The sequence below is a fragment of the Impatiens glandulifera genome, chromosome 1 (genome assembly GCF_907164915.1).
Source record: "Impatiens glandulifera chromosome 1, dImpGla2.1, whole genome shotgun sequence".
Lineage (NCBI taxonomy): Eukaryota > Viridiplantae > Streptophyta > Magnoliopsida > Ericales > Balsaminaceae > Impatiens > Impatiens glandulifera.
Window position 1 is genome coordinate 69,673,924 of NC_061862.1, and position 23,871 is coordinate 69,697,794.

General features: G+C 32.3%; 1 protein-coding gene across 2 annotated transcripts; it reads left to right on the plus strand.

The window, feature by feature from the left end:
- Positions 1 to 14,980: 14,980 nt before the first annotated feature.
- Positions 14,981 to 19,837, plus strand: LOC124918836 (phosphatidylinositol/phosphatidylcholine transfer protein SFH12-like). Of its 2 annotated transcripts, none has more exons than XM_047458896.1 (15): positions 14,981 to 15,143; positions 15,330 to 15,402; positions 15,508 to 15,739; positions 16,126 to 16,225; positions 16,505 to 16,771; positions 16,851 to 16,928; positions 17,000 to 17,101; positions 17,190 to 17,239; positions 17,325 to 17,424; positions 17,528 to 17,629; positions 18,006 to 18,110; positions 18,193 to 18,322; positions 18,840 to 19,072; positions 19,326 to 19,400; positions 19,492 to 19,837. In XM_047458896.1, exons 2-15 carry the CDS (start codon positions 15,384 to 15,386, stop codon positions 19,501 to 19,503), a joined length of 1,605 nt encoding a protein of 534 aa, XP_047314852.1. In that variant the 5' UTR covers positions 14,981 to 15,143; positions 15,330 to 15,383; the 3' UTR covers positions 19,504 to 19,837. The 2 variants fall into 2 exon arrangements, with proteins under 2 accessions (XP_047314852.1, XP_047314851.1); XM_047458895.1 differs by having other exon boundaries at positions 14,982 to 15,143; positions 18,657 to 19,072.
- The last annotated feature ends 4,034 nt before the right edge of the window (positions 19,838 to 23,871 follow it).

Here is a 23,871-nt window from a genome sequence, read left to right on the forward strand (position 1 = left end):
ATGAGAAAATCATATAAAATGTGTAAAAATAAAAATAAAATATTTTCTTTTCTTAATCTACGGAGACAGGGAATACTCGTCTTTCTCTTGATTTCGAATTCTCGTCTTGATTCGCTTCCCATTTTTTCAAATCAATATCGAATATTTTCATCTATGTCTCTCTTGCGTCGTCGTCGCCCTCCTCCATTGCGTCGTCGTCGCCCTCCTCCATTGCGTCGTCGTCGCCCTCCTCCGTCAAGTCGGTGTCGCCCTCCTTCTCTTCTCGTGCTACCTATACCTAAAGAGAAAGGAGTGTCGATTTAAGAAAGACTTAAGCCTAAGGAGAAAGGAGAGACGAATGTAACGCGAGATTTGATTAAAAATTCATATAAAATGTGTAAAAATAAAAAATTAATTAATTTAAAATTTAAAAAAAAATTCAAAATCCATAAAGGTAGAGAATCATCGGCTTCCTTTTAATTTCGAGTCCTCGTATTCATTCGCTTCCCATTTTTCTTCAAATCAAGATCAACTATTTTCCTCTGGTCTCTCTTTTGTTGTCGACGCCCACCTCCTATTCTCGTGTTAACTATACCTAAGGAGAAAAGAGAGACGATTGTATCGCGAGAATTTGTTGATAAATTCATATAAAATTTGTAAGAATTTGGTAGATATCACCTTAAATTTTTTGTTTTAAACATCATTATATATATTATCTCCGTTCGAGGAATTTGTATATATTACCCCACATCGACCACAAATTAACCCACTCATACCCACATGCACAATCACATATTTATAAATTGAGACTCGAATTATGGTCTCTAATATGAGATGTGAACATTTTAATCATTAGACCACTTGTATTTTTTGAATTTAATTTAAAATTTTATGTATGTATAAATATTTAATCATTGTTAATTAATAATAGATAAAATATATAATGAATAAAAGAAAATTAATTAATTAATTAATTATATAAATAATAAATATGTATAGAAGGATAATATGAAAAAATATATATATATTTTTATATAAAATTAATGATAAAATATACTGTATATAAATTTTAGGAGTGAGAAAGCTTAATATTAATTTTTAAATAAATTAAAATTTTTATTTTATTAAAAAAATATAAAAATTATGTGTAAGAAAATATATATATATATAAGGAAAAAGAAAATAAAAAATAAATAAATTATTAATGTTACAAAACAAAAATTAATTAGGAAAGATATATTATAAATATGAGAGAGAAATGAATATAAAAGAGAAATTTATAATTTTATTTTAAGTTTAATAAATCATTTAAACATAGTCTTAGTATAAAACTTTGATGTTTGAATCCATGTCTTAAGATTCTTAGTGATTTTTCAACAAGTTCGGTGTTAACGATTGAGCTCTAAAAACATATTATTTTTAACAATTTTATTGATTTGTCAACTTATTGAATCATATGGAATTTATAAAATACCTAATGTTATCTTTTAATTACAATTGCATTCACTTAATTAAAGCATTATTTTAAATTAAGGTTATTGTCCAAAAGAAATACATAAAAAAACGGTGATAAAATATTTATGGTTCATATATATATTTATCTAATGGATAAGGGAGCACAACTTAATCACGAACAAAAAGTTACAAGGTATAATGTAGTTTTAACTCACACTTTATTTTTAAGCTATTACATCATTTGATATAAAATGTCAATGTGGAGTAGAACTTAAATTTGAGAGTTGTCACATTATATTACACATCCAATTTAAGAAATGCTTAAAAAAAATAATTTTTCTAAATGATTTTAAAACTATTAATTATTCTTATAAATGTATAAATTAATAAAATATAATATATATATTTTTTGAAACATTAAAACAAAATAATTAACATTATATTTTGAGGCTCCCCTTTAAGATATATAATTAAATTAAATTTTAATAAAATAAATTAAAATAATAAAAGTTATAAAAATCTAAAATTTAAAACAGTAAAAATTATTTTAAATTAAATAAAAAAATATCTAAAAGAATGCAATTGTCGGGTTCTTGAACCACAAACGTGACCAACAATCCCGTAAGATTATCCTTATCCATGACCCATTTTTTGTTCATGGTCATGATCATGAAAAGAGTTTTATGACCAAGATTTTGGTCATTGTGCTTATCCATGACCAATAAAATCTTAATCATGAATTAAAAAATATTATTTTTATTTTTAAATTAAAAAAATAATAAATAATTTTTAAATATAATAATAATATTTAATTTCTATAAATGGAGGATAGTTAGTAAAAATGGAGAAAATTGTGATTTTTTTTGCTCCAAAATATAGTAAGAGTGGTGTCTATTTATAGATCTCGAAAAATTATAAATTTTAATATATATATATATATATATATATATATATATATATATTTTTAAAATTATAAATAATATTAAAATCAGATTTTAAATATAAGAGATAAAGAAAATCTGGACAACCATTCAAATGCTGACAAATGGCAGCATTTGATTGGATGACATTGGTTGTGATTTTTGTCATAACTTAACAAAAACCAAAACTCAATAACATGATTTTGGTTTTGGTCATAGAATGACCAAACATTTGGTCATTATAAAATGACAAAATCAACCATAACCAGCATTATGACCCATTTTAGGGTCATGCATAAGGATAGTCTAAGGGCTTTGGCGCAGTTTTTTTTTTATATCAAATGGTTATTATCCCTTAAGCGGAAATTTTCTTTATAGCTAATTCATTATTATTCATCTCCCTTAAATTTCATTCTTTTTTTCTTTTCTTTTCTTTTCTCTTTTTCTCTATCAAACCCAAATTATATCGCATTGGCTCTCCTACTTCTATGAATGTGTTGTTTCCTAATGAATCGCGATGCTATCAATGAATCATAGATTGAATAAGAGTAGAAAGAGATTACAAATAAAAAGAAAGAATTTATAGAGAAAAACTTAGATAAATGAAAAAATGCTCATTTTAGAGAGAGAAAGTGTTTTACATCAATTGCAATGGTCTCCTTTTCAATGTTTTACAAATCTTTTATTCTATTACAAACTAATATATATATATATATATATATATAATTTTAAAGGGTCTAAATTGTCGGGTCGAAAGTTGTAATTAATTTGGATATATATATATATATATGAGAGTAAATGAATATTTGAATCGGATTATAGATTGACCAACTCACAAATTTAAAACGGTTAAAATTAAAATTAAAAATATTATATGTGTGTTTCGAATTTGCAACCTAACAATACAAGTATATAATCATTTAATCAAGTGTGAATAAGATATAATTTGCTGATGGATAATAGGTCGGCCGATATAAATTGAAAATGATTAAAAATATGAATCAAATATTTGATTAACCAAAGTGTGAGGTCACAATACTAAATGTTAAAAAATATGAATTAAATATTTGATTGAGCAAAGTGAAAACGTAAGGTCACGAGACTAAAGGTTCATTCGGAAAAAATATGTGATGAGATATGTGAGAAAATAAGTCTTTTTATCGAAGTGAATAAAATGTGAAATTTGAGTGTTTTATTTTTATTTTAGTTGGTATCCCAATTCAAAGTTGGTATAGAAACAAAGTTGGTATCCCAATTCATTGAGTTACAACAGGAAAATACTAAACAATTCAAACTCATACACTAAGAAACCGCAAGATTCCAACAAGATGCGACAAACGTCTCGAACTGATGTAGTCGAAATTCTTAACATATTTGGAAGCCAAATTTGAAGCAAGAAACATACCTTACCAAAGTAATGAGAAAGAAGTTATAAGGGTATTTTCTTCAAATACAAAAGGAGAGAAAAAAGTGAGACGACCATGTACAAACTTGACAACCGACAATAAATCTCAAAAATTGGAAGCTCACGACCTACGAAACTCATGGGACTACAATCAGTAGGAAATTTATCACTAAAGAATCCTAGGATTGATATGGAAAATGTTTGATGGAACAAATCCAAAGGGTTGGGTTAGAAAGACAAACCAGTTTTTTGGAAATTTCATACTTGATAATATTGACAAAGTGAATTATGCGATTTATTTCTTTAAAGGACGAGCGGATATATGAATTACAAATTATTTGGTAGGTTATACTATAGCTTCATGAGACGAATTTACTAATGAAATTTTAATAGCTTTTCAAGAAGCAAGTTATCAGAACACATTAATGAATTTCATCAACTTACGCAGACATGATCATTAACAAAATACATTGACCAATGGTGAAAATTACTACGTGTAATGTTTCTTGGAAGGTCTGCGTGATGAACTAAAAGAGACATTAAAATTGTTGGAACCTGAAACCTTGGATAAAGCAATAAGATTAACGATGAAGAAGAATGAGTTTCTAGCTCCATTACCGAATATTAGAACCACCGGATAGACGATTGGATATTCGATTAGAATAAATCATCCAAAATCAACCTGGACAGATAATACATGAGGTCACTCTAATTTGGAACAATCAACAAGAAACGTAAACTAGGCATTGATACGAGAAAAGAAACAATAAGGCTTTTGTTTCAAACGTGATGAGAAATATACCCCATATCACATATGTGCTAATTGACAACTATTTAATATCGAACTTGATGACGAATTAGAGGAATAGTTGAAGCTTGGGGACAATGAAGAAGAAGTAACAATAGATGGAGGAGAACTCTCAATACAGACACTCAATGACACTGCTAGCAATTCAACATTAAAAATATTGGGAGAACTTAATAAAGAAAAAGTTATTATACTAATTGATAGTGGTAGTACACATTCGTTCATTGATGAAGGAACCGCTCGACAAGTAGGTTGCAATGTAAGGGAAACTATGTCTATATTGGTAACTATTGTAGGTGGAGGAGTATTATATAGTCTATGTAGTATCCCTAATCTAGCATGGAGAATGCAAAACTATGAATTTGTGCTCACTGTTTGAACAATTAAATTGAGAGGTTGTGACATGGTATTGGGCGTGTATTGGATGAAGAGATTCGGTCTAGTGAGCCTAGACTATCAGAAAAGATGTATGAAGGCAAGACTTGATGGTCGGAAGATTCGTTTATATGATGTTAAGAATGAGGTAAGTAAAGATCACATTGAGGCCAAAGCATTGGTGAAACAATAAAAAAGTAAGCTCAGCCTACAAGCCGACTTTTAAGGAATGAGGATTGTCATGTCCCTTAAAACCAATTTTACTTAGAACATTTCGGTTAGACAATTAGTATATTTTAGTTAGTCAGTTGGAACTCCTTAGTATAAATAGATAAATTACTAACGGTTGGGATGTGAAATTTTGGATGTAAATCATAATACATTTCTTTTGATAATAGAATACCTTGAGTAACTGATCTTGTTTTTCTTCTTCTTCTTGTTCTTTTTTACCAAGACTATCTATTTCTCTGTCTTCTTCTTCTCTACATGTTCACCAAAATAATTCTAGTTTGAGTTACATATTTATTGATAACGTGCACTTTTGAAAAACGTGCACTATCAGGACACAACACGTGGTTATCCGTTTTTGGATGATAATAGGGATTTCACACCAACCACCTTCAATAATTTTTGCTAGAAATGACTTAAGAAAATTGTATCCTTGTAGATTTAGTTAGACCATGCAGTTTATAAACCATATTTAAAAATATTGCCGCAAACTATAAAGTAGTAAAAGAATGTCGCAACCCCATAAAATGACTATATTTAGAAAACGATCAACAACAACAAAAATAGTAGTACATCTTTCAGATACCGGTAGACCTTTTACAAAATCCATTGAAATATTAAGTCATGGTCGTTTAGGAATTGGTGAATTGGTATGGTTGAAACAGCCCTAATTTGTTTTCTCTAGTTTGAAATGCTAACAAGTATCACAATCACAAATCATCATTTGAACATCTTTCATTAGTTTGCACCACTAGAATAATGAATTTATTGTTTTAAATACCGCTTGCATACCTGAGTGACCACTCACACTTGAATTATGCATTGTCCTAAGAATAATTTTTTGTAACAACCCATGTTGTCCCACATATATGCGTCCTCTATTCTTGATAAAATTGATTTCATTCAAGAATGTTGAATAGTCATATGGGTTAAACACCATTAAAATTACCATCTTCTGAGCATAGTCATCTCCAATGTAAGATTCCTCGATTACGTTCTTCCATTCTAATTTCACCGTAAACACTAATGAGTGAAGGATACTCCATTTTAGATAACACATCAGCAACCATATTAGTATTTGCATTCTTGTAAACATTAATATATTCAAAATCAAGTAACTTTTTCAACCATTTTTGCTACAATACAGTAGTAATTTTAACTATTTTTGTCTGTCAAATGAAAGGTCTCTCATACAAATAATGTCGTCACTTCGTAACTACCATTAGTACGACTAATAATTATTTCTCGCATGTTGACATCCCAAGATGAGGGTTAGTTAATGCATTTCTTAGATACGCAATTGGACGACCCTTTTGCATTAGAAGAACCCCGATACCTACATAACTAGCATCTATCTCTAATTTCAATTATTGAGTAAAATCCGACAAAGCTAGTACTTGTTGGGAATTTTGAAACGAATATTAGTTTTATACTGTAATCTACCAATGTGAGATGGGTAAATGCACAAGTTATCCAAATCTAAAACAGAAGATCAAGCACAGAACAAAACAACATCAGATTTACGTGGAAACTCTCTCAACCTGGAGGGTAAAAAACCACGGGGCCAACCAGCAAATTTCACTATAAACAAGAAATAGATACAAATGTTCTTCTCAACTTTAAACCCAAAGTTGAGGTACACAAACAGAGAAAAACCAATTTAATTTAGACTCAAGTTAGTCTAGATATAAGACAACAAGAAATTAGAACTTGAAGGTGAAAAAGTAAGAGATCTACTGCCTCATTCTCTTTTTTTTCCTCTGTTTCTTCTTTTCTTTACAGAATGTTCTCTCTAGAAGTGATAGAATGAGCAACATTCTTAGGTTTTGCTTGTTTAATTAAATGCTTGATTGGGCTGGACCCAAAGGCCCAACAATCTCTCCCTCTAGCCCACGGAGAGAGGCACATCGATTTTCAAGTCATCACTTGGTATTCATGCCGACAAGCCGACAACCGAGCTCGAGCTTGTCTTTTGGAACAATCTTCGTAAACATGTCTGATGGGTTCTTATCCGTGTGGATTTTCTTCAGCTTCATCTGTTGGTTTTCTATTACATCTCTTAACCAATGAAACCTCACATAGATATGCTTAGTTCTGGAATGATATGTAGCATTCTTGCTCAAATCTATGGCACTCTGCTATCACAGAAAACAATTGCATCTTCTTGTTGCATACCAAGCTCTATGAGAAATTTAATCATCCACAATAACTCCTTACCTGCTTCTGTTGTTGATAAAGCCACACATTTCTGCAACTTGGATTTCCATGACACGGCTCCCCCTACAAAAGTAAACACATAACCCAAAGTGGATTTTCTGTGATCTAGATCTCTAGCCATATCAGCATCTGTGTAACCTTCTAACACAATTTCACAATTTCCAAAACTCAAACACAAATTGGAAGTGCCTATTAGATATCTAAGAATCCACTTCACTACTTCCCAATGTTGTTTTCCTGGATTAGAGAGGAACCTACTTACCACACCGACTGCATGCGCTATATCTGGCATATTGCAAACCATTGCATACATCAAACTCCCTACAGCTGAGGAGTATAGAACACTTGACATTTCATCATTTTCTTTCTCTATTGATGGACACATCTTACTCAATTAAAAATGGCTAGGAAGTGGACAACTTACTTCCTTTGCTCCTTGCATGTTGAATCTTTCAAGCACCCTTTCAATGTACTTCTCTTGTGACAACCAAAGTCTCTTAGCCTTTCTATCACGAGTAATCTGCATTCCCAATATCTAACGTGCGTGGCTCATGTCTTTCATGTCAAATGTCTTGGACATCTCCTTCTTCAACATGGCTATTATCTGAGCATCATGTCCTACAATCAACATATCATTAACATAAAGTAAAAGGATTAGAAACTTTCCATTAGAAAATCTGTTAAAGTAAACACACGGATCTGCCTTGGTTCTCTGGTACCCATGACTCATCATAAAAGAGTCAAATTTCTTGTACCACTGTCTCGGAGCTTGTTTCAAACTGTATAGACTCTTCTTTAATTTGCAAACCATGTTCTCCTTTTCTTTTACTTCAAATCCCTCTGGTTGCACCATGTAGAACTCTTCTTCCAAGTTACCATGAAAAAATGCAGTTTTTACATCAAGTTGCTCAAGCTCAAGGTCTAAGTTAGCTACTAGACCTAACACTGTACGAATGGAAGTCATCTTTACCACTGGTGAGAAAATCTCTTCAAAGTCGATGCCCTTTTTCTGTCCAAAACCCTTTACAACAAGTCGAGCTTTGTACTTCATAATTTCTCCATTTTCATCTTTCTTTAGCTTGAACACCCATTTGTTTCTCAATGTCTTTCGGCCCTTAGGAAGTTCCACCAGCTCATATATGCCCATTTCTTGCAATGACTTCATCTCATCTTTCATTGCATTCTGCCACTTAACTTTATCTTTATGAACTTGTGCCTCCTGAAAACATTTTGACTCTCCTTATTCTGTCAATAAAATATACTCTGAAGAAGGGTACATTTTAGAAGGTTGGTGCTCTCTTTCAGACCTTCTTAATGGGGGCTCTTTTGGCTCCTCTTGATGATGTTGCTCCCCCTGCTCAGAAACATCATAAACAGTCTCATCATCATTACTACCATTCATGTCAGAGGTTTCCTTAGTGGCTTGTTCATTATGTTCATCTTTATATGTTAATGTGGACTGTACATGTGAAGGAATTGGTATGAGTTTTATGGACTCATCAACTCTCTTTGACTTCTCAATGATTTTTGGATTTATCCCATTCTGACCCTCGAAGAACACAACATCTCTGTATCTAACAATTCTCTTCTTTTATAGGTTCCATAATCTGTACCCAAATTCCTCATTTCCATACCCAAGGAAAATACATGGAATTGCTTTATCATCCAACTTGGATCTTTTCTCCTTTAAAATATGCACATATGCTTTGCATCCAAACACCCTTAGATGCGATTATGAAATATTCTTCTTAGACCATACTCTTTCTGGTATTTCAAACTTCAAAGGAACAGAGGGTGACCTGTTTATGAGATAGCAAGTTGTGTGAACTACTTCTGCCCAAAACTGTTTTGGCAACTTTGTCATCTTCAGCATGCATCTCACCTTTTCTACAATGGTGCGATTCATTCTTTCAGCCACACCATTGTGTTGTGGAGTTCCAGACACTGTTTTCACATGTCGAATTCCATATTTTACACAATATGCTTTAATCTCCTTGGAGGTATACTCTTCCCCATTATCAGAGCGAAGACATTTCAGCTTATTGTCTGTCTCTCTTTCTACCATGACATGAAACTCTTGAAAGTAATTAAATATCTGATCATTCGTTCTCATGAAATAAACCCACACCTTTCTAGATGCATCATCAATAAATGTTAGAAAGTATTGATTGTCACCCAATGACTCCTCCTCAAAAGGACCACACACATCAGAATAAACCAAGTCCAACACATTTTGTTTCCTTTCCGATGTTTGACTAAAAGAGACCCTGTGTTGCTTACCAAAAGGGCAGTAGTCGCATAGATCAAAAACCTCATCTTTGGTTGAGGGGATGTGAAGTTTACTCACCAGAATTTGTAACCCTTTCTCACTCATGTGGCTGAGACGTTGATGCCACATATTTAAAGAGCTTTCAGCTTGTACTGCATTCAACCCATTCTTGAGTATCTTCACATGGGTTCTGTATAAGGAGTTCCACGACTTCCCTTTTGCTATAATCATTGATTATTTGTTGAGCTTCCATTCTCCACTACCAAGGTAATGCTTGAATTCATCTTTGTCCAATGCATCACCTGATATCAAGTTTAGACGCAAATCAGGAATATGTCGCACATCTTTCAGTGTTAAATGATGTCCCAGCTGACTTTAAAACTAAATATGACAATTATAAACTGTCATGATGTTTTTCATTTGAATTGTCTCATTTTGTACAATTTTTTCTCAATTTGACCGATAATTAATAATACGAAGTAAATAGGATATTTGTGTCTCCACCACAAATATTCCACTTTGATATTAATAAACACAATAAAAATATGATATCACCCTTACATTTATTTATTTTTAATATTTAATTAAAATATTTTTATATAATTTTATTATAGATAGTTTTTACTTTTCTTTTTTAAGAAAATATAATATAAACGGTGTCTGGCGGAAATTCCGAAAACGAACATGGCGGGGATAATATTAAAAAAATCTAGAAGTATAAAAGAGTAAGAATTGAGAAAATAGATATGGGTTACCATCCTTTATTTTTTTTAATAATGATACATGAGGGAAACATTTACAGTTATTGAGTTGTCTTGAATTGTTTGTTACAAGGAAAGAGAATATTGAATAAAAAAAACTACATATTTGGTATATAATCTTGATATAAGAAAATAAGATTAACACAGATAGAAATCTAATATTTTGTTATGGTAATGCAACTAGGTAGATAATGTCATCATCGAGGTATTAAGAGGGTATAATAAAATATCTAGACATTTTAGAATATTCAAGTCAAGGTGGAAATTTGTTGAATAGACTTGAGTAATGCATATAGGTCATCTGACATTCACAAATATATCTAGGTCATCTGACATTGACTAATGGATTTAGGTTATCATCCGACATTGACTAATGCATAATGCATCTGAGTCACATCTAGCATTGACTCTGAACCACCTCTAGCATTTACTAATACATCTGAGTCATCTCTAGCATTAACAAATGTATATGGGCATTGACGAATGCATATGGGCATTGACGAATGCATATGGGTTATATGACACTAACTAATTCAGTTGGGCCATCTCAACCAAAACCACCATGAGAAGGAAATTTGAGTACTCAAACCGAATGCAGATGAAATGTTGGATGAATTAGATGGAGCCTCGATATTTTCTAAACTGGATTTAAGATCTGGTTATCACCAAAATAGAGTTAACGAAGATGTTCATAAAATGGCATGTCGCACACATTTGGGACTCTACAAATTTAAAGTAATTCCTTTTGGATTATCAAACGCTTTAGCTACGTTTCAAGCATTAATGAACGATATTTTTCGTCCTTGGTTGAGAAAATAAATATTATTGAAGAATTAGTTATTAGTTAAACTATCAAAATGCAATTTGGTTTACGAAAATTGGAATATCTTGGTCATTTTGTTTGTGGAGAATGAGTGGAAGTTGATCCTAGAAAGATAGAATGCATTTCAAAATGGCTTATTCCGAAGTCAGTAAAAGTTTTAAGAGGCTTTCTTGGGTTAGCTGGTTACTACAGAAGGTTTGTTTGTAATTTTGGCGTCATCAGTAAATCCTTATTGTTAAAAAAAGGGGATTTCATTGGACAAGTGAAGTAGATGAAGCATTCAATAATTTGAAGGAAGCTCTGTCCTTTACACCAGTACTGTTGGGCCTTTGGGTCCAGCCCAATCAAGCATTCAATTAAACAAGCAAAACCTAAGATTGTTGCTCATTTTATCACTTCTGTAAAGAAGAGAAGAAATAGAGGAGAAGAAACAGAGGAAGAAGAAGAGAAGGAGACAGTAAATCTCTTACTTTTTCACCTTCAGGTTCCAATTTTTTGTTGTCTTATATCTAGACTAGCTTGAGTCTGAATGAAATTAATTTTTCTATGTTTGTATACCTCAACTTTTGGTTTAAAGTTGAGAAGAACATTTTTATCCGTTTCTTGTTTATAGTAAAATTTGCTGGTTAGCCCCGTAGTTTTTTACCCTTCAGGTTGAAAGGGTTTTCCACGTAAATTTGGTGTTGTTTTGTTCTGTGCTTGATCTTCTGTTTTAGACTTGGATAACATGTGCATTTACCCATCTCACATTGCTAGATTACAGTATAAAAGTAATCTTCGTTTCAAAATTCCCAACAAGAGGTATCAGAGCTATTAGGTTTATTTTTGAAGAGTGCTTTTGTTGGCTGAGATAGAAGGCAATAGCACAATGATCAGGTTGACAAATAATAACTAGAAGATTTGGAAATCCAAGATGGAGGATATCCTTTATTGTAAAGACTTGTTTGAGCCGGTTGAAGGAGATAGTGAGAAGCCAAAAGATATGTCTAACAGTGATTGGACAAAATTGAATCGAAAAGCAGACGGCACTATCAGACAGTGGCTTGATGATAGCGTGTACCACCATGTAGAAAGTGAGAATAGTGCACATGAGTTGTGGAAGAAGCTGGAGTCATTGTATGAGCAGAAAACATCAGGTAACAAAGCGTTTCTGATTCGAAAGTTAGTAAATATAAAATTCAGAGAAGGTGCAGGTGTTGTTGAGCATTTAAATGAGTTTCAGAGCTTGATTAATCAATTGTCAGTGATAGAGATGACCTTAGAAGATGAGCTGCAAGCCTTATTGCTTTTGGGGATCATTGCCCGACAATTGGGAGACATTGGTTGTGACAGTCAGTAATGCAGCTCCGAATGGTGTTCTTACTATGAGTATAGTTACTAGCAGCTTGTTCAATGAGGAGACAAGAAGGAAGTCAACTAATACAAATAGTGCACAGGCCCTTGTCATAGAGAACAGGGGAAGAGCTGAATACCGACAACAATCAAGAGGTCATAGCAAGTCCAGAGGCAGATCAAAATCTAAGGGAAGACAATGTTATCACTGTGGTAAAGAAGGTCACATGAAGAAAAATTCTTCCATTCTCCACTACCAAGGTAATGCTTGAATCCATCTTTGTCCAATGCATCACATGATATCAAGTTTAGACGCAAATCAGGAATATGCCGCACATCTTTCAGTGTTAAATGATGTCCCAGCTCTTTCTGCAAACAAATATTACCAATACTCACAATGCTCGAGTGACTAGTATTACCCATCTTCACTGTACCAAGATCTCCAGCCTTGTAAGTCATGAAGAACTATCTATTTGGTGTAGCATGATAGAAAGCACCTGTATCAACTATCCACTCAACTCCTTGGTGACTTTTTACATGTAGATTTGTTCTTTTTTACAAGAAAGAATCACTACATCATCTACAGTTACTATGGTTGTGGTATTTCTGATCTCATCATCTTTCTTCTGATTTTTGTCTTCATTCTGTAGTCTTTTCCAGGCTCTACAATTTTTCTTCATGTGACCTTTTTTACACAGTGATAACACTGTCTTCCCTTAGATTTTGATCTGCCTCTGGACTTGAATATTCTAAAATGTCTAGATATTTTATTATACCCTCTTAATACCTTGATGATGACATTATCTACCTAGTTGCATTACCATAACAAAATATTAGATTTCTATCTGTGTTAATCTTATTTTCTTATATCAAGATTATATACCAAATATGTAGTTTTTTTATTCAATATTCTCTTTCCTTGTAACAAACAATTCAAGACAACTCAATAACTGTAAATGTTTCCCTCATGTATCATTATTAAAAAAAAATAAAGGATGGTAACCCATATCTATTTTCTCAATTCTTACTCTTTTATACTTCTAGATTTTTTTAATATTATCCCCGCCATGTTCGTTTTCGGAATTTCCGCCAGACACCGTTTATATTATATTTTATTAAAAAAGAAAAGTAAAAATTATCTATAATAAAATTATATAAAAAATATTTTAATTAAATATTAAAAATAAATAAATGTAAGGGTGATATCATATTTTTATTGTATTTATTAATATCAAAGTGGAATATTTGTGGTGGAGACACAAATATCCTATTTACTTTGTATTATTAATTATCGGTCAAATTGAGAAAAAATTGTACAAAATGAGACAATTCAAATGAAAAACATCATGATATAATTGTCATATTTAGTTTTAAAGTCTTATTAGCCTAGTTGGTTAAAAGGTTGTACACATGTACTTGTTTTCGACTTAAGAGACCAAAATGTCACGAATTTAATTTCATCTGAAAACGCTTTGTGTTGAAGCAGGGGACATAGCTGTGAGTGTCATGTTAGTTCTCCTTTATTCAATTATTTTTTGTCATATATATTTTTAATTGATTAAAAACTCAACTGACTTATTTTTCATTAAAATTAATTTTAAAAAACAATAAAAATATGGATTAAGCTTAGAGATGGCAATGGATACTTGTATGCCCAATACTCGTGGGTACCAAATTATCGGATTTAGGTAATTTAAATCGGATTCGGGGTCGGGGTCGAGCATGGGGAGGGGAAGAAGGTACCCGGTCGGGGATGAAGAGTGTACGAAACCCAAATCCGATACCCGAAACCCGACTATATTAATATTAATTTTTTTTATTAGTTTAATTTGTAACTTTCTAAATTCGTCATCATTACAAATATCATTAAATATACATTATTTAATTTGGTCTTATCCACAATCCATTCTAAACATTATCATAAATACACTCCACACCACCTTTAAAGTATTGGTTTTATTTGTATTTTTAATATTTCTATATTACTAATTTTAAAATTATTAAAATTATGTTTTTTTTCTTCAATCTTTATAATCGTATAAGTTTTTTAATCGGGCAATAGGTGCCCGTCGGGGATCGGGTACCCGATGAATCGGGGATGAGGATAAAAGTATAGATACCCATTAATTCCGGGATCGAGATCGAGTAATATAATGAAAATCGGGTTCGGAGATATACTCCACAACCCTAATTAAGGTAATATATCAAACAAACTTATATAATGAGTTAGTGTAAGTAACTATAAAAATAAAAATGAATTCCTTATAACAGAAAAACAAAATCAAAGTATTTAAAAAAAATGACAAGGTAACCTATAAATTGAAGGTGAGAGATTTGGAGAAAAAGTGAAGGAGTGGGTTGGCTTGCATCTCGCTTCTTCCATTCTCTTTCCCTCTATCACAGTTATGAAGCTGAAGCTTCAGCTTATCTCAGACAAACAAACAATGGACGGGAGACTCTGTCAATACAACACTCAAACAAACCCATTTTCTCTTTCTCTCTCCTTCCGCTATCTATTCGGGCTTATTGTATGTTTCTCCTTCCTCTCACATCTCCACCGTTCGTCCAAAGGTAATGTCCACATTTCCTCTTTTCCTGGAATTCCTCGATTTCCTTTTGATTTTTTTTTTCTCACATTTCTAGATGCATCAATTGTTTGTTACAAGGACGATCGCCAGGAGATTGTTAATGAGTTCATAGCTACTAATTTGTAGAATGCTTACAATTTCATTATTGCAATGATGTCTTTGTACCTAGGGTTTTGTTGGCATCTGGATAGAAGGATTGATCCATTGACTTGGTGGATACACCATGTCTGGAATTCATCCAGGTAATAGGTTTATTCAGTTACAAATTTGTTTAAATTAGAGTTTAGAACAACTACCTTGTGAAGAAGATGTTAAACTCCCTTGTCTTATTTCTTGATTTATTATAGCTGTGGACAATGAAACAAAAATGGGATCTTTCAAGAAGGCAGCATTAAGTGCATCAGCTAAATTCAGACGTTCTTTTTCAAGAAAGGGTAGAAGAAGCAGTAAAGTTATGTCTGTGGAAATTGAGGATGTTCATGAAGAAGAGGAGATAAAATCTGTTGAGACGCTCCGTCAAGCCCTTATAGCAGAGGAGTTACTTCCTGCAAAGCACGATGATTATCATATGCTTCTCAGGTTTCCCTTTTTTGTTTGCCCTTCTAAATAGTCAAATTGCATTTCATTTTTGTATCTGAATCTAGACCCCTAGCTGAATTTGGTGAGGGATGTGTGTCTGGATTTACATATACTGGAGATCGTGCAATCGGATATTGTCTTGAGCCGAAAAAACACTTAAATCTTTCACTCCTTTTACTACGCGTATCTGGATCTAGATATGGTTCGAACTAAAGTAGTGATACACGCTGTTTAACAAATAGAATCTCATCTAAATTCATACCTACATGAGAAAATCAAATGAAATGGTTTTTTCCATATGAAGTAAAATGATTTTGGTTTTGTTGCAATTACAATTACAAACATTTCAGGTCTAAATTTTCTGGTTTTTGTTGTTGATATTTTAGATTTTTGAAGGCGAGGAAATTTGATATTGAGAAATCAAAGCAAATGTGGTCGGATATGCTTAATTGGAGGAAGGATTTCGATGCTGACAGAGTCATGGAGGTATTTTGTCAATGGGTGAATTCAATATGGTAGAAATTCATAGAAAAAACGAATAAGTTGAAGCTAACTCATCTGGTTCTGAGCTCTATATTGATGATCTGCTTGAGGAGCTTAGGGCTAGTTAGTCTGCTTGGTCATGGCCCTCGAATTGTGCTGTTGGTTTTTCTTTCACCTTTAGTCTATCTGGGTTATCTGTTTTGCTCAAACGACTTTTTGTGAAAACTTTTTTAGAATAAAGGAACTCATAGGAAAACATTTGTTTAAATATTTTTTTAATAGGATTTTGAATTCAATGAAGTGAGTGAAGTTTTGGAAAACTATCCACAAGGACATCACGGAGTTGATAAAGAGGGCCGTCCCATTTACATGGAAAGACTAGGGTTAGTAGACGCTGGAAAGCTTTTGCAAGTAACAACTATGGACCGTTATGTGAGGTACCATGTACGCGAATTCGAGAGGACTTTCAATGTAAAATTTCCAGCTTGCACAATTGCAGCAAAAAGACATATTGATCAAAGCACAACCATTCTTGATGTGCAGGGAGTGGTATGTAAAACTCGGTTGGATTTGAAATTCTTCAATTTTTACGACAATTTTATTATCATTTTTCACTTCGGCTTTGTAGGGACTTAAAAGTCTTACGAAAGCTGCAAGAGATCTTATCCAGGTTCTTCAGAAAATTGATGGTGATAACTATCCAGAGGTAATTTAATCTTATTATATTGAATAAATTCGATTTTTCATTTTTTTAGCTGACTTCCCACCATCCACAAGACCTTGAACCGCATGTTCATCATCAATGCTGGTTCTGGATTTAGATTGCTGTGGAACACTATCAAAACTTTCCTTGATCCAAAGACAACAGCTAAGATCCATGTGAGTTAGTAGACTTAGGATTTATTTTTTTGCTTTGTTTGGTCAAAACCATTAAACTAAACATTTAGTTAATGTAATTTGATTCTAGGTTCTAGGTAACAAGTATCAGAGCAAATTGCTTGAAATAATTGATGCCAGGTTTGGCTTCTCCTAAGTTCTTTTTTTTTTTGGTTTTTGTTACAATTGTTCTTTTGAATTTCAATATTAAGATTTGTATGTACAGTGAGTTGCCAGAATTTCTAGGAGGTAAATGCACTTGTGCTGATCAAGGAGGCTGTATGCGTTCTGATAAAGGACCATGGAAGGACCCTGAAATCCTTAAGGTTGTCTTTTGACAACCAAATTCACAATTTGTTGAACACGTGACATGAATGCTCAACCATGAGGTCACTTAGGTTTTTATTGACTTTTTTTCGGGATTTGTAGTTGGTTCAAAATGGGGGTGCTCGTTGTAAAAAGCAAACCGGCAACCAAGAAGAGGAGGAGAAGACTGTACCCGAGACTGAGGATGAAACACCAGTTCAAAAGGTTAAGAAAACTCTACTTTTTATGTGAGAGCATGTTTTTTGTGGTTTGATTTTGTCTGAATAAAGTTCACTTAGTGGCTTCATCTAGAAGGCGTGGCTGGTTGGGATACACCTAAAAATCTGCTAACCTTCAATAGCCTCTCATCGATGATCCTACTGTTCTATTACCATGAAATTTGTATTGTTTGTTTTCATCACGAATCAGACAGCCTCCGGACAGGAGCAATTCTTCTATTCTATTTTGACCTGATTCCCTAAAGAAACCTGATTCTGATCCACACCCAGATATTGAAATAGAGTTCCAAATGAAGTCACATTACTCTATGTCTTAATTGATTTGCTAAAATTTTTCAGCTTTGTGTTCTACCTTTTTGTAGGAAGTCAGCTCACCTAGTGGCAAGGAGGTAGCCCTAGTGATGGAAAAAGTGCCTTCAATCTCAACGAAACCGGCAAAGGATCAAGAGCCACAAAATCTTTCTCTCGTAAGCATCTAAAAAAATAATATATCTTTCTAATCCCATTTCTTGGTAAGTAAATGATTTCCATATCAATAACAAATGGCAGGCAGTTGCTACAAAAAATCCTCAGCAACAGTCGTTCAAGTATGATCCTTTGATGCAAAGGACAGAAAAAAAAGTTGATAATCCTTGGATGCAGATGGTTGAACACGAGAAATTCAACACTCTTTCACAAGGTATTTATTTGAATTCTTTCTGGCCTTGTTCGATTCGTGTTAATCTCATTATCATTCAAATCATAGACCAAAATATCTTTTACTCAAAATAACCCCCCAAATAACTCAATTTTTCTAGTAACCTACAGCTGAAATAACCCAGTGGTTATCCAAAAAAACAATCTAAGGCCTTAATTTCTTACCAAGAAAGCTCTGATTTAAATAGGGAGGCATGGCAGTGGGGGTGCCGTGCTAGTCTCCCCGGGGAATAAACTCCGGTAAAAAAATAAGGCCTTGATTTAGTTCACAACCAAAAAAAAAAGGTGATAAAAATAAAGTTTTGGATATAATGTAGGAGGAGCGGATGTTTTCGCAATGCATTCTGGTTATAAGGCGCCTGATGAAGGTTTCAGCACTCAGATCTTCACAGGCGTTATGACTGTGGTGACGGGAATCGCCACCATGGTCAGACTGACGCGTAATATGCCGAAAAAGCTAACTGATTCAACCCTCTATTCCAATTCCCTCCGTTGTACAGACGAGGTTCCCATCGAAACTACATTTACACAGCAGCAGTCTCAGAAGATTCAGGAACCTGCAATCTCACCCGCGGAGTATGTGGCTGCCATCAGACGAATGACTGAACTGGAAGAGAAAGTTTCGGTTTTGACTGCCAAACCAACGGTCATGCCACCCGAGAAGGAAGAGATTCTCAATGCTGCTCTGGACCGCGTTGATGTGTTGGAGCACGAACTTGTAGCCACCAAGAAGGTACACCTACTACATACATAAACTTCATCTTTTCTTTCTTGATATCAAAATCAAGAAAGTTTTGTTTCTTTGGAAAACTAGGGTTTATTCCCTGGATCCCCACTGTCTCAGGTTCGTTTCCCAATAGGAACGCCCTGTATGAGGTGGGGTGATGGGTCGTGCTAGCTTACTCTATGGAATAAGTTCTGGCTGACTATTTTATGCAAATGACCTTTTTGAAAGAAAGTTTACATTAAAATTGTTTGCATTATAGGCATTGGAGGATGCACTTGTACATCAACAGGAGCTAGTAGCCTATCTTGATAAAAAGAAAAAGAAGAAGAAGCTGGTTTGTATTTATTTATTCTTTATTTCATTCATCCATCCTCATTATGACTTAGAATTCATAATTTTAATGCAATACTGATTTTGGAATGCAGTTCAACTGGTGAAGAAGACGAAGACGATGAACAAGTTTGATTTGGGTTTCTTAGGTGACCGATTGATGCTTATTTTGTCGACAAACAATTTTCAAGCAAGTTTTCGGTGGGAGGTAGCATAGCATATCATCTATAATAATAATTTATTGTTCTAGATCTCGACGCCAATCCATCTTTGTAACTCATTGGTTTGGTGTATGGTCTTGTTAAAGTGGTATTTCTGAAAAGTCTTGCGCTATTGATAACAATTATCAATCGCATTGGCTCGTCCTATTATTATTGTATATATACATTTCTCTTGGTAACCAATTCATCCTCTCTATGAATAGTGCACAAATTTTGTTCATTTTGAACCTTTTCATTTCTTTGTAGTCGGCCTTCATCATTTTCTCTTTTTATCCGAGTCATAGGTTGTTTTACATGAATTCATGATCCGATGGAGATTTCAACTAGCAATGAAGTCCATATATGAGTTCTTTCTTCATATTTAACTTATTCGTTAAAACTCTTGTAACAACTTATTACAGAAATCATAAATTATAAGCGGAATCAAACTAACCCTATGTTATTGGACTTGCTTATTTAATTGTAGTTTATTTAGGAATGGATTTATAAAGGGGACTTTGATTGCTTTTATTTAGATAATTTAATAACTTGTTGTTTTGCTAGTAAGTAATAATAATAACTAGTTATGAGTTGAGTCTTACATAATACTAATAAAGAATGAAAATGAGAGAAACATATATAATATATAGGACATGAGAACATTTAAATGGAACACCTTTATAGCTTTGGATTTTAGGAGACAAAGGAAGCCCATGGTGTGGATTGGAATGATGTCATTTTTTAAATTTTTGCTTAATATGTTTTATCAAAACTTTTTCTTTGATTTTTTTTTCTAATTTAAATAACATATTGAAAAAAATCGTAATTACGAAAGTCCTACATCTGCTTCAAAGGAAGAATAGGAGGAAAATCGGATTTCTCCTTGCCAAACATGGCGGCATCTTCTAACAATGTGTTAAGCTTTAAACTATAACCGAGCTTTTCAAGTTTTTTAATTCAAGAAACGGGTTCTTGATGATCGGGACCGATGGTGGAATTCAATACTCAAGCGCAGCGGACATAGAATGAGAAGAGAATTCGACGTTAAGGAGAGAAGAGCCGAAGGTGAGAAGAGAAATACCACTAGATTACACCTAGTAGTCCAAGAAGGGGGATGAGGGCCGAGAGATAACTTAGAGCACCAAGTTCCAAAATATTCAAATCATAGCCCCAAAAAGTGGGGTGGGCATTAGCATTTAAAGAGAAATAAGTGGGGTTTACCCAAAAGTATTCGGTTACAACTACTTCTAACATAACAAAATTCGGTTTCAAGAGAAATAAGAGAGAAAGGAAACAAAACAGAATTATTCCATAAAAAACATAAATTGGCCCATATGCACACTTGGGCCGAGAGACGGGTGCATAAAATATTTTAGGACCGAGGTTTTTGATGAGCGGACCGTAACACAATGTTACAGAAATAAATATATAAATAAAAAATACATTTTTGTGTTAAACTTTTAGTTAATTATTTGAAATTGAAATGTGCCATTAAGATATTGGTCAAGCCATCAATCTTTTTATCTGTAAGTTCAAATCCCACCTTCCAAAAAAAGAATACAAGTTTATTTGAGAAAGGGATGTGATTGTGTGACAAGATGACAAACATATATGCACCTATGATCAGGCATTTATTCCTAGCTTAGAAAAAATAAATAAAATCGAAATGGGTTGTGCTATTTTGGTCTTAATTGCATCCATAATTCATAAAAGTTGAGCACTAATTAATATTTATATGTATATATCCTAATTAAGCGTGAGCCAAAAGGCATCTAGAATCTAGAAATAGAATATGCTTTCAATAAAGTTTAGACTCTTGGGTTGAATTTTCATTTGATTTTGTTATGTTGGGCTTTTTTTTAGATCTTACTACAAGGAAATTCATTTGGATGTTACTGATAGTGGGTAAGATTTTTCAAATAATTCTGAGAAATGCACAAACTAATTATAAAATTTTCATAACAGATTATGACCAAGAAAACGAAAACCATGTCATTTTACCAAAGAGGCAATGTAAAGAAAAGATGGAGTCTAGAGTTAGATTGTTAGAACGAAGAGGCCACATTGAAACGAATGAAAAAGAAAGTCTTTGACAATATTGGAGACGCTTAGTTGCGTCGCACCAGAATAAGAAATAATTTCTTAAATTGCACCAGTTTACTCCAAAGTGATTTTCAAATAAATCGACTACCACGACTTGGGTGTGCAATTCTCATCGGTTCTTGGCCTCGATCTATCTTTAGTATTATTATTGTCATTTGTTTTGTTTAAAAAGTAGAAAACCCTACACCAAAAATTATTTTTTCTGACGTTTAAAAAGTGATTTTCCGTCATATATATATATATGCGCCGCAATGATTTACCGACACATAAATATGATAAAGGAATTATATTAAGTGTCGTTCGAATTTTACGGCGAAAAAAATAATTTAATTTTCCAGAACAAATCTGCTGTTATTATTAGTTATATCTACTTACCGGCGCAAGATAGGCGCCAGTAGGTAAGTGTCGCTAATTTATAAATTGGATTTTTTTTTTATAAATAGTTCAGGTGTAAAGACAAAGAGGATATAAGTTTACAAGTCTCCACTCTTTAAAGAAAAAATACTGTACTAAACTGAAAATATGAAAAATGAAGGAGATATAAATTAAGATATATAATCCTCACATTTAGCTAGCACAATAATTGTTGGAGAAGTACCCTACTTATCTTATGAAACTTTGGTATTCATAGAGAAAATTAGGTTTATATTCAATTTTATTTATTTAAATATTAAAAATAAAATTATTATGAGAAAAAATCATTTAAATATATGTACTTTAATAAATAATTCATTTAAATGTTGTATTATAAGAATTTAACTCATTTAACTTTTACTTCATTTATTGTTAAATGTTTTTTTTTTACATTTATCTAAATCTAAAAAATTAAATTTTAACAAATGAGCCCGAGAAGAAAGATTCATGGGCAATCATGGTTATATTTCGATAATGTGAGCAATTAGAAGAACAACGGTTTAACTTCTTATTTTAGATTTTCATTATATTTCTTAGTTACGAAGATTTGAAATTATCGTCTATTTAATTCCCGGGTTACATGCTAAAGTATTAACTTTCTTGTATAGATTGGACCTTAACATTTAAAAAGAGAAATTGTCATGATAGAATTTTGACCAATCTCATCCACTTGAACTTTTTTTAGTTGTGAAAAAGACGAAGACAAGGAAAAAATATATATATACATTATGGAATGATAATTATGAGGAAGAGAAAGTAATAAATAAAAAGGAAAAAAAAAAGAGTAATCAGGGGTTAGGATTTGTTTGTTTAATTTTTACTTTTTTAGATTTACATAGTTTAGTTAATTATAAGCTGTAAAAAATAACACGATATTTAAATGAGCCATTTTTTACATTTAAATAAACTAATTTTATAATATATATATATATATAGTTGCCTTCAAACCCAAAAAAATCAATAATATTCAAATTATAATATAAGTTGTAAAAAGTTAATTAAATTTAAAAAGAAAGAATCTTAAACTTGTATAAAATAATTTCACACTAAAAAAAATAATACTAAACAATAAAAACATACAAATACAGTAAATAAAGAAAAATCTCCTAATAATTCCAAACAAGGACCAAATTAAAAAAAAAAAAAAAATCACTCAACTCAATCATGCATATATATAATATATATGAAAATCATTCATCTCACCAATAGTTTATTTAAACTCCAGAAATACCCCCAACAAAATTTCATTTATCTTCTTCTCAATCAAACCATTTAATTTATAATTTATTTATTTTTAAATAATTTTTATATTATATATTAACTACCTTTAAATATTTATTAAAAAAAATATTTAAAAAAATGGAACAAGACTATTGAGAGAGTTGCCCAACATAAAATTGATCAAAAACAAACACACACACATGATTGATTATTCATGACAAAAACTGAGCATATAATCAAATAATTAAATTCATTAAATCAATCTTTTCATACTTTTCCAAATTCACAACCAAACAATCAAATATTTTAATAATAAAAATAAAGTAAAAATAATAAAATTATATTCCAATATCCTTTTTTTTGCATGAATTATTATTATATTTGTACAATTACACTATTGTGCACAGTGCACTAACCAATCTCTAGATCAGCTCCCATGCACCCCACCTTCTTTATTATTCAAATAAGCCCTTCAACTTTATCATCTCTTACACTATTTTCCTCCAATTTTTATATTCCCACCATATGCTTCAAATC

Bases quoted from the DNA above. Each gene is read 5' to 3' on its own strand.
- LOC124918836 (XM_047458895.1), top strand. The intron at 17,240-17,324 runs GTTTGGCTTCTC...TTGTATGTACAG, and splicing joins CTTGAAATAATTGATGCCAG to TGAGTTGCCAGAATTTCTAG. The intron at 17,630-18,005 runs GTTAAGAAAACT...ACCTTTTTGTAG, and splicing joins ATGAAACACCAGTTCAAAAG to GAAGTCAGCTCACCTAGTGG.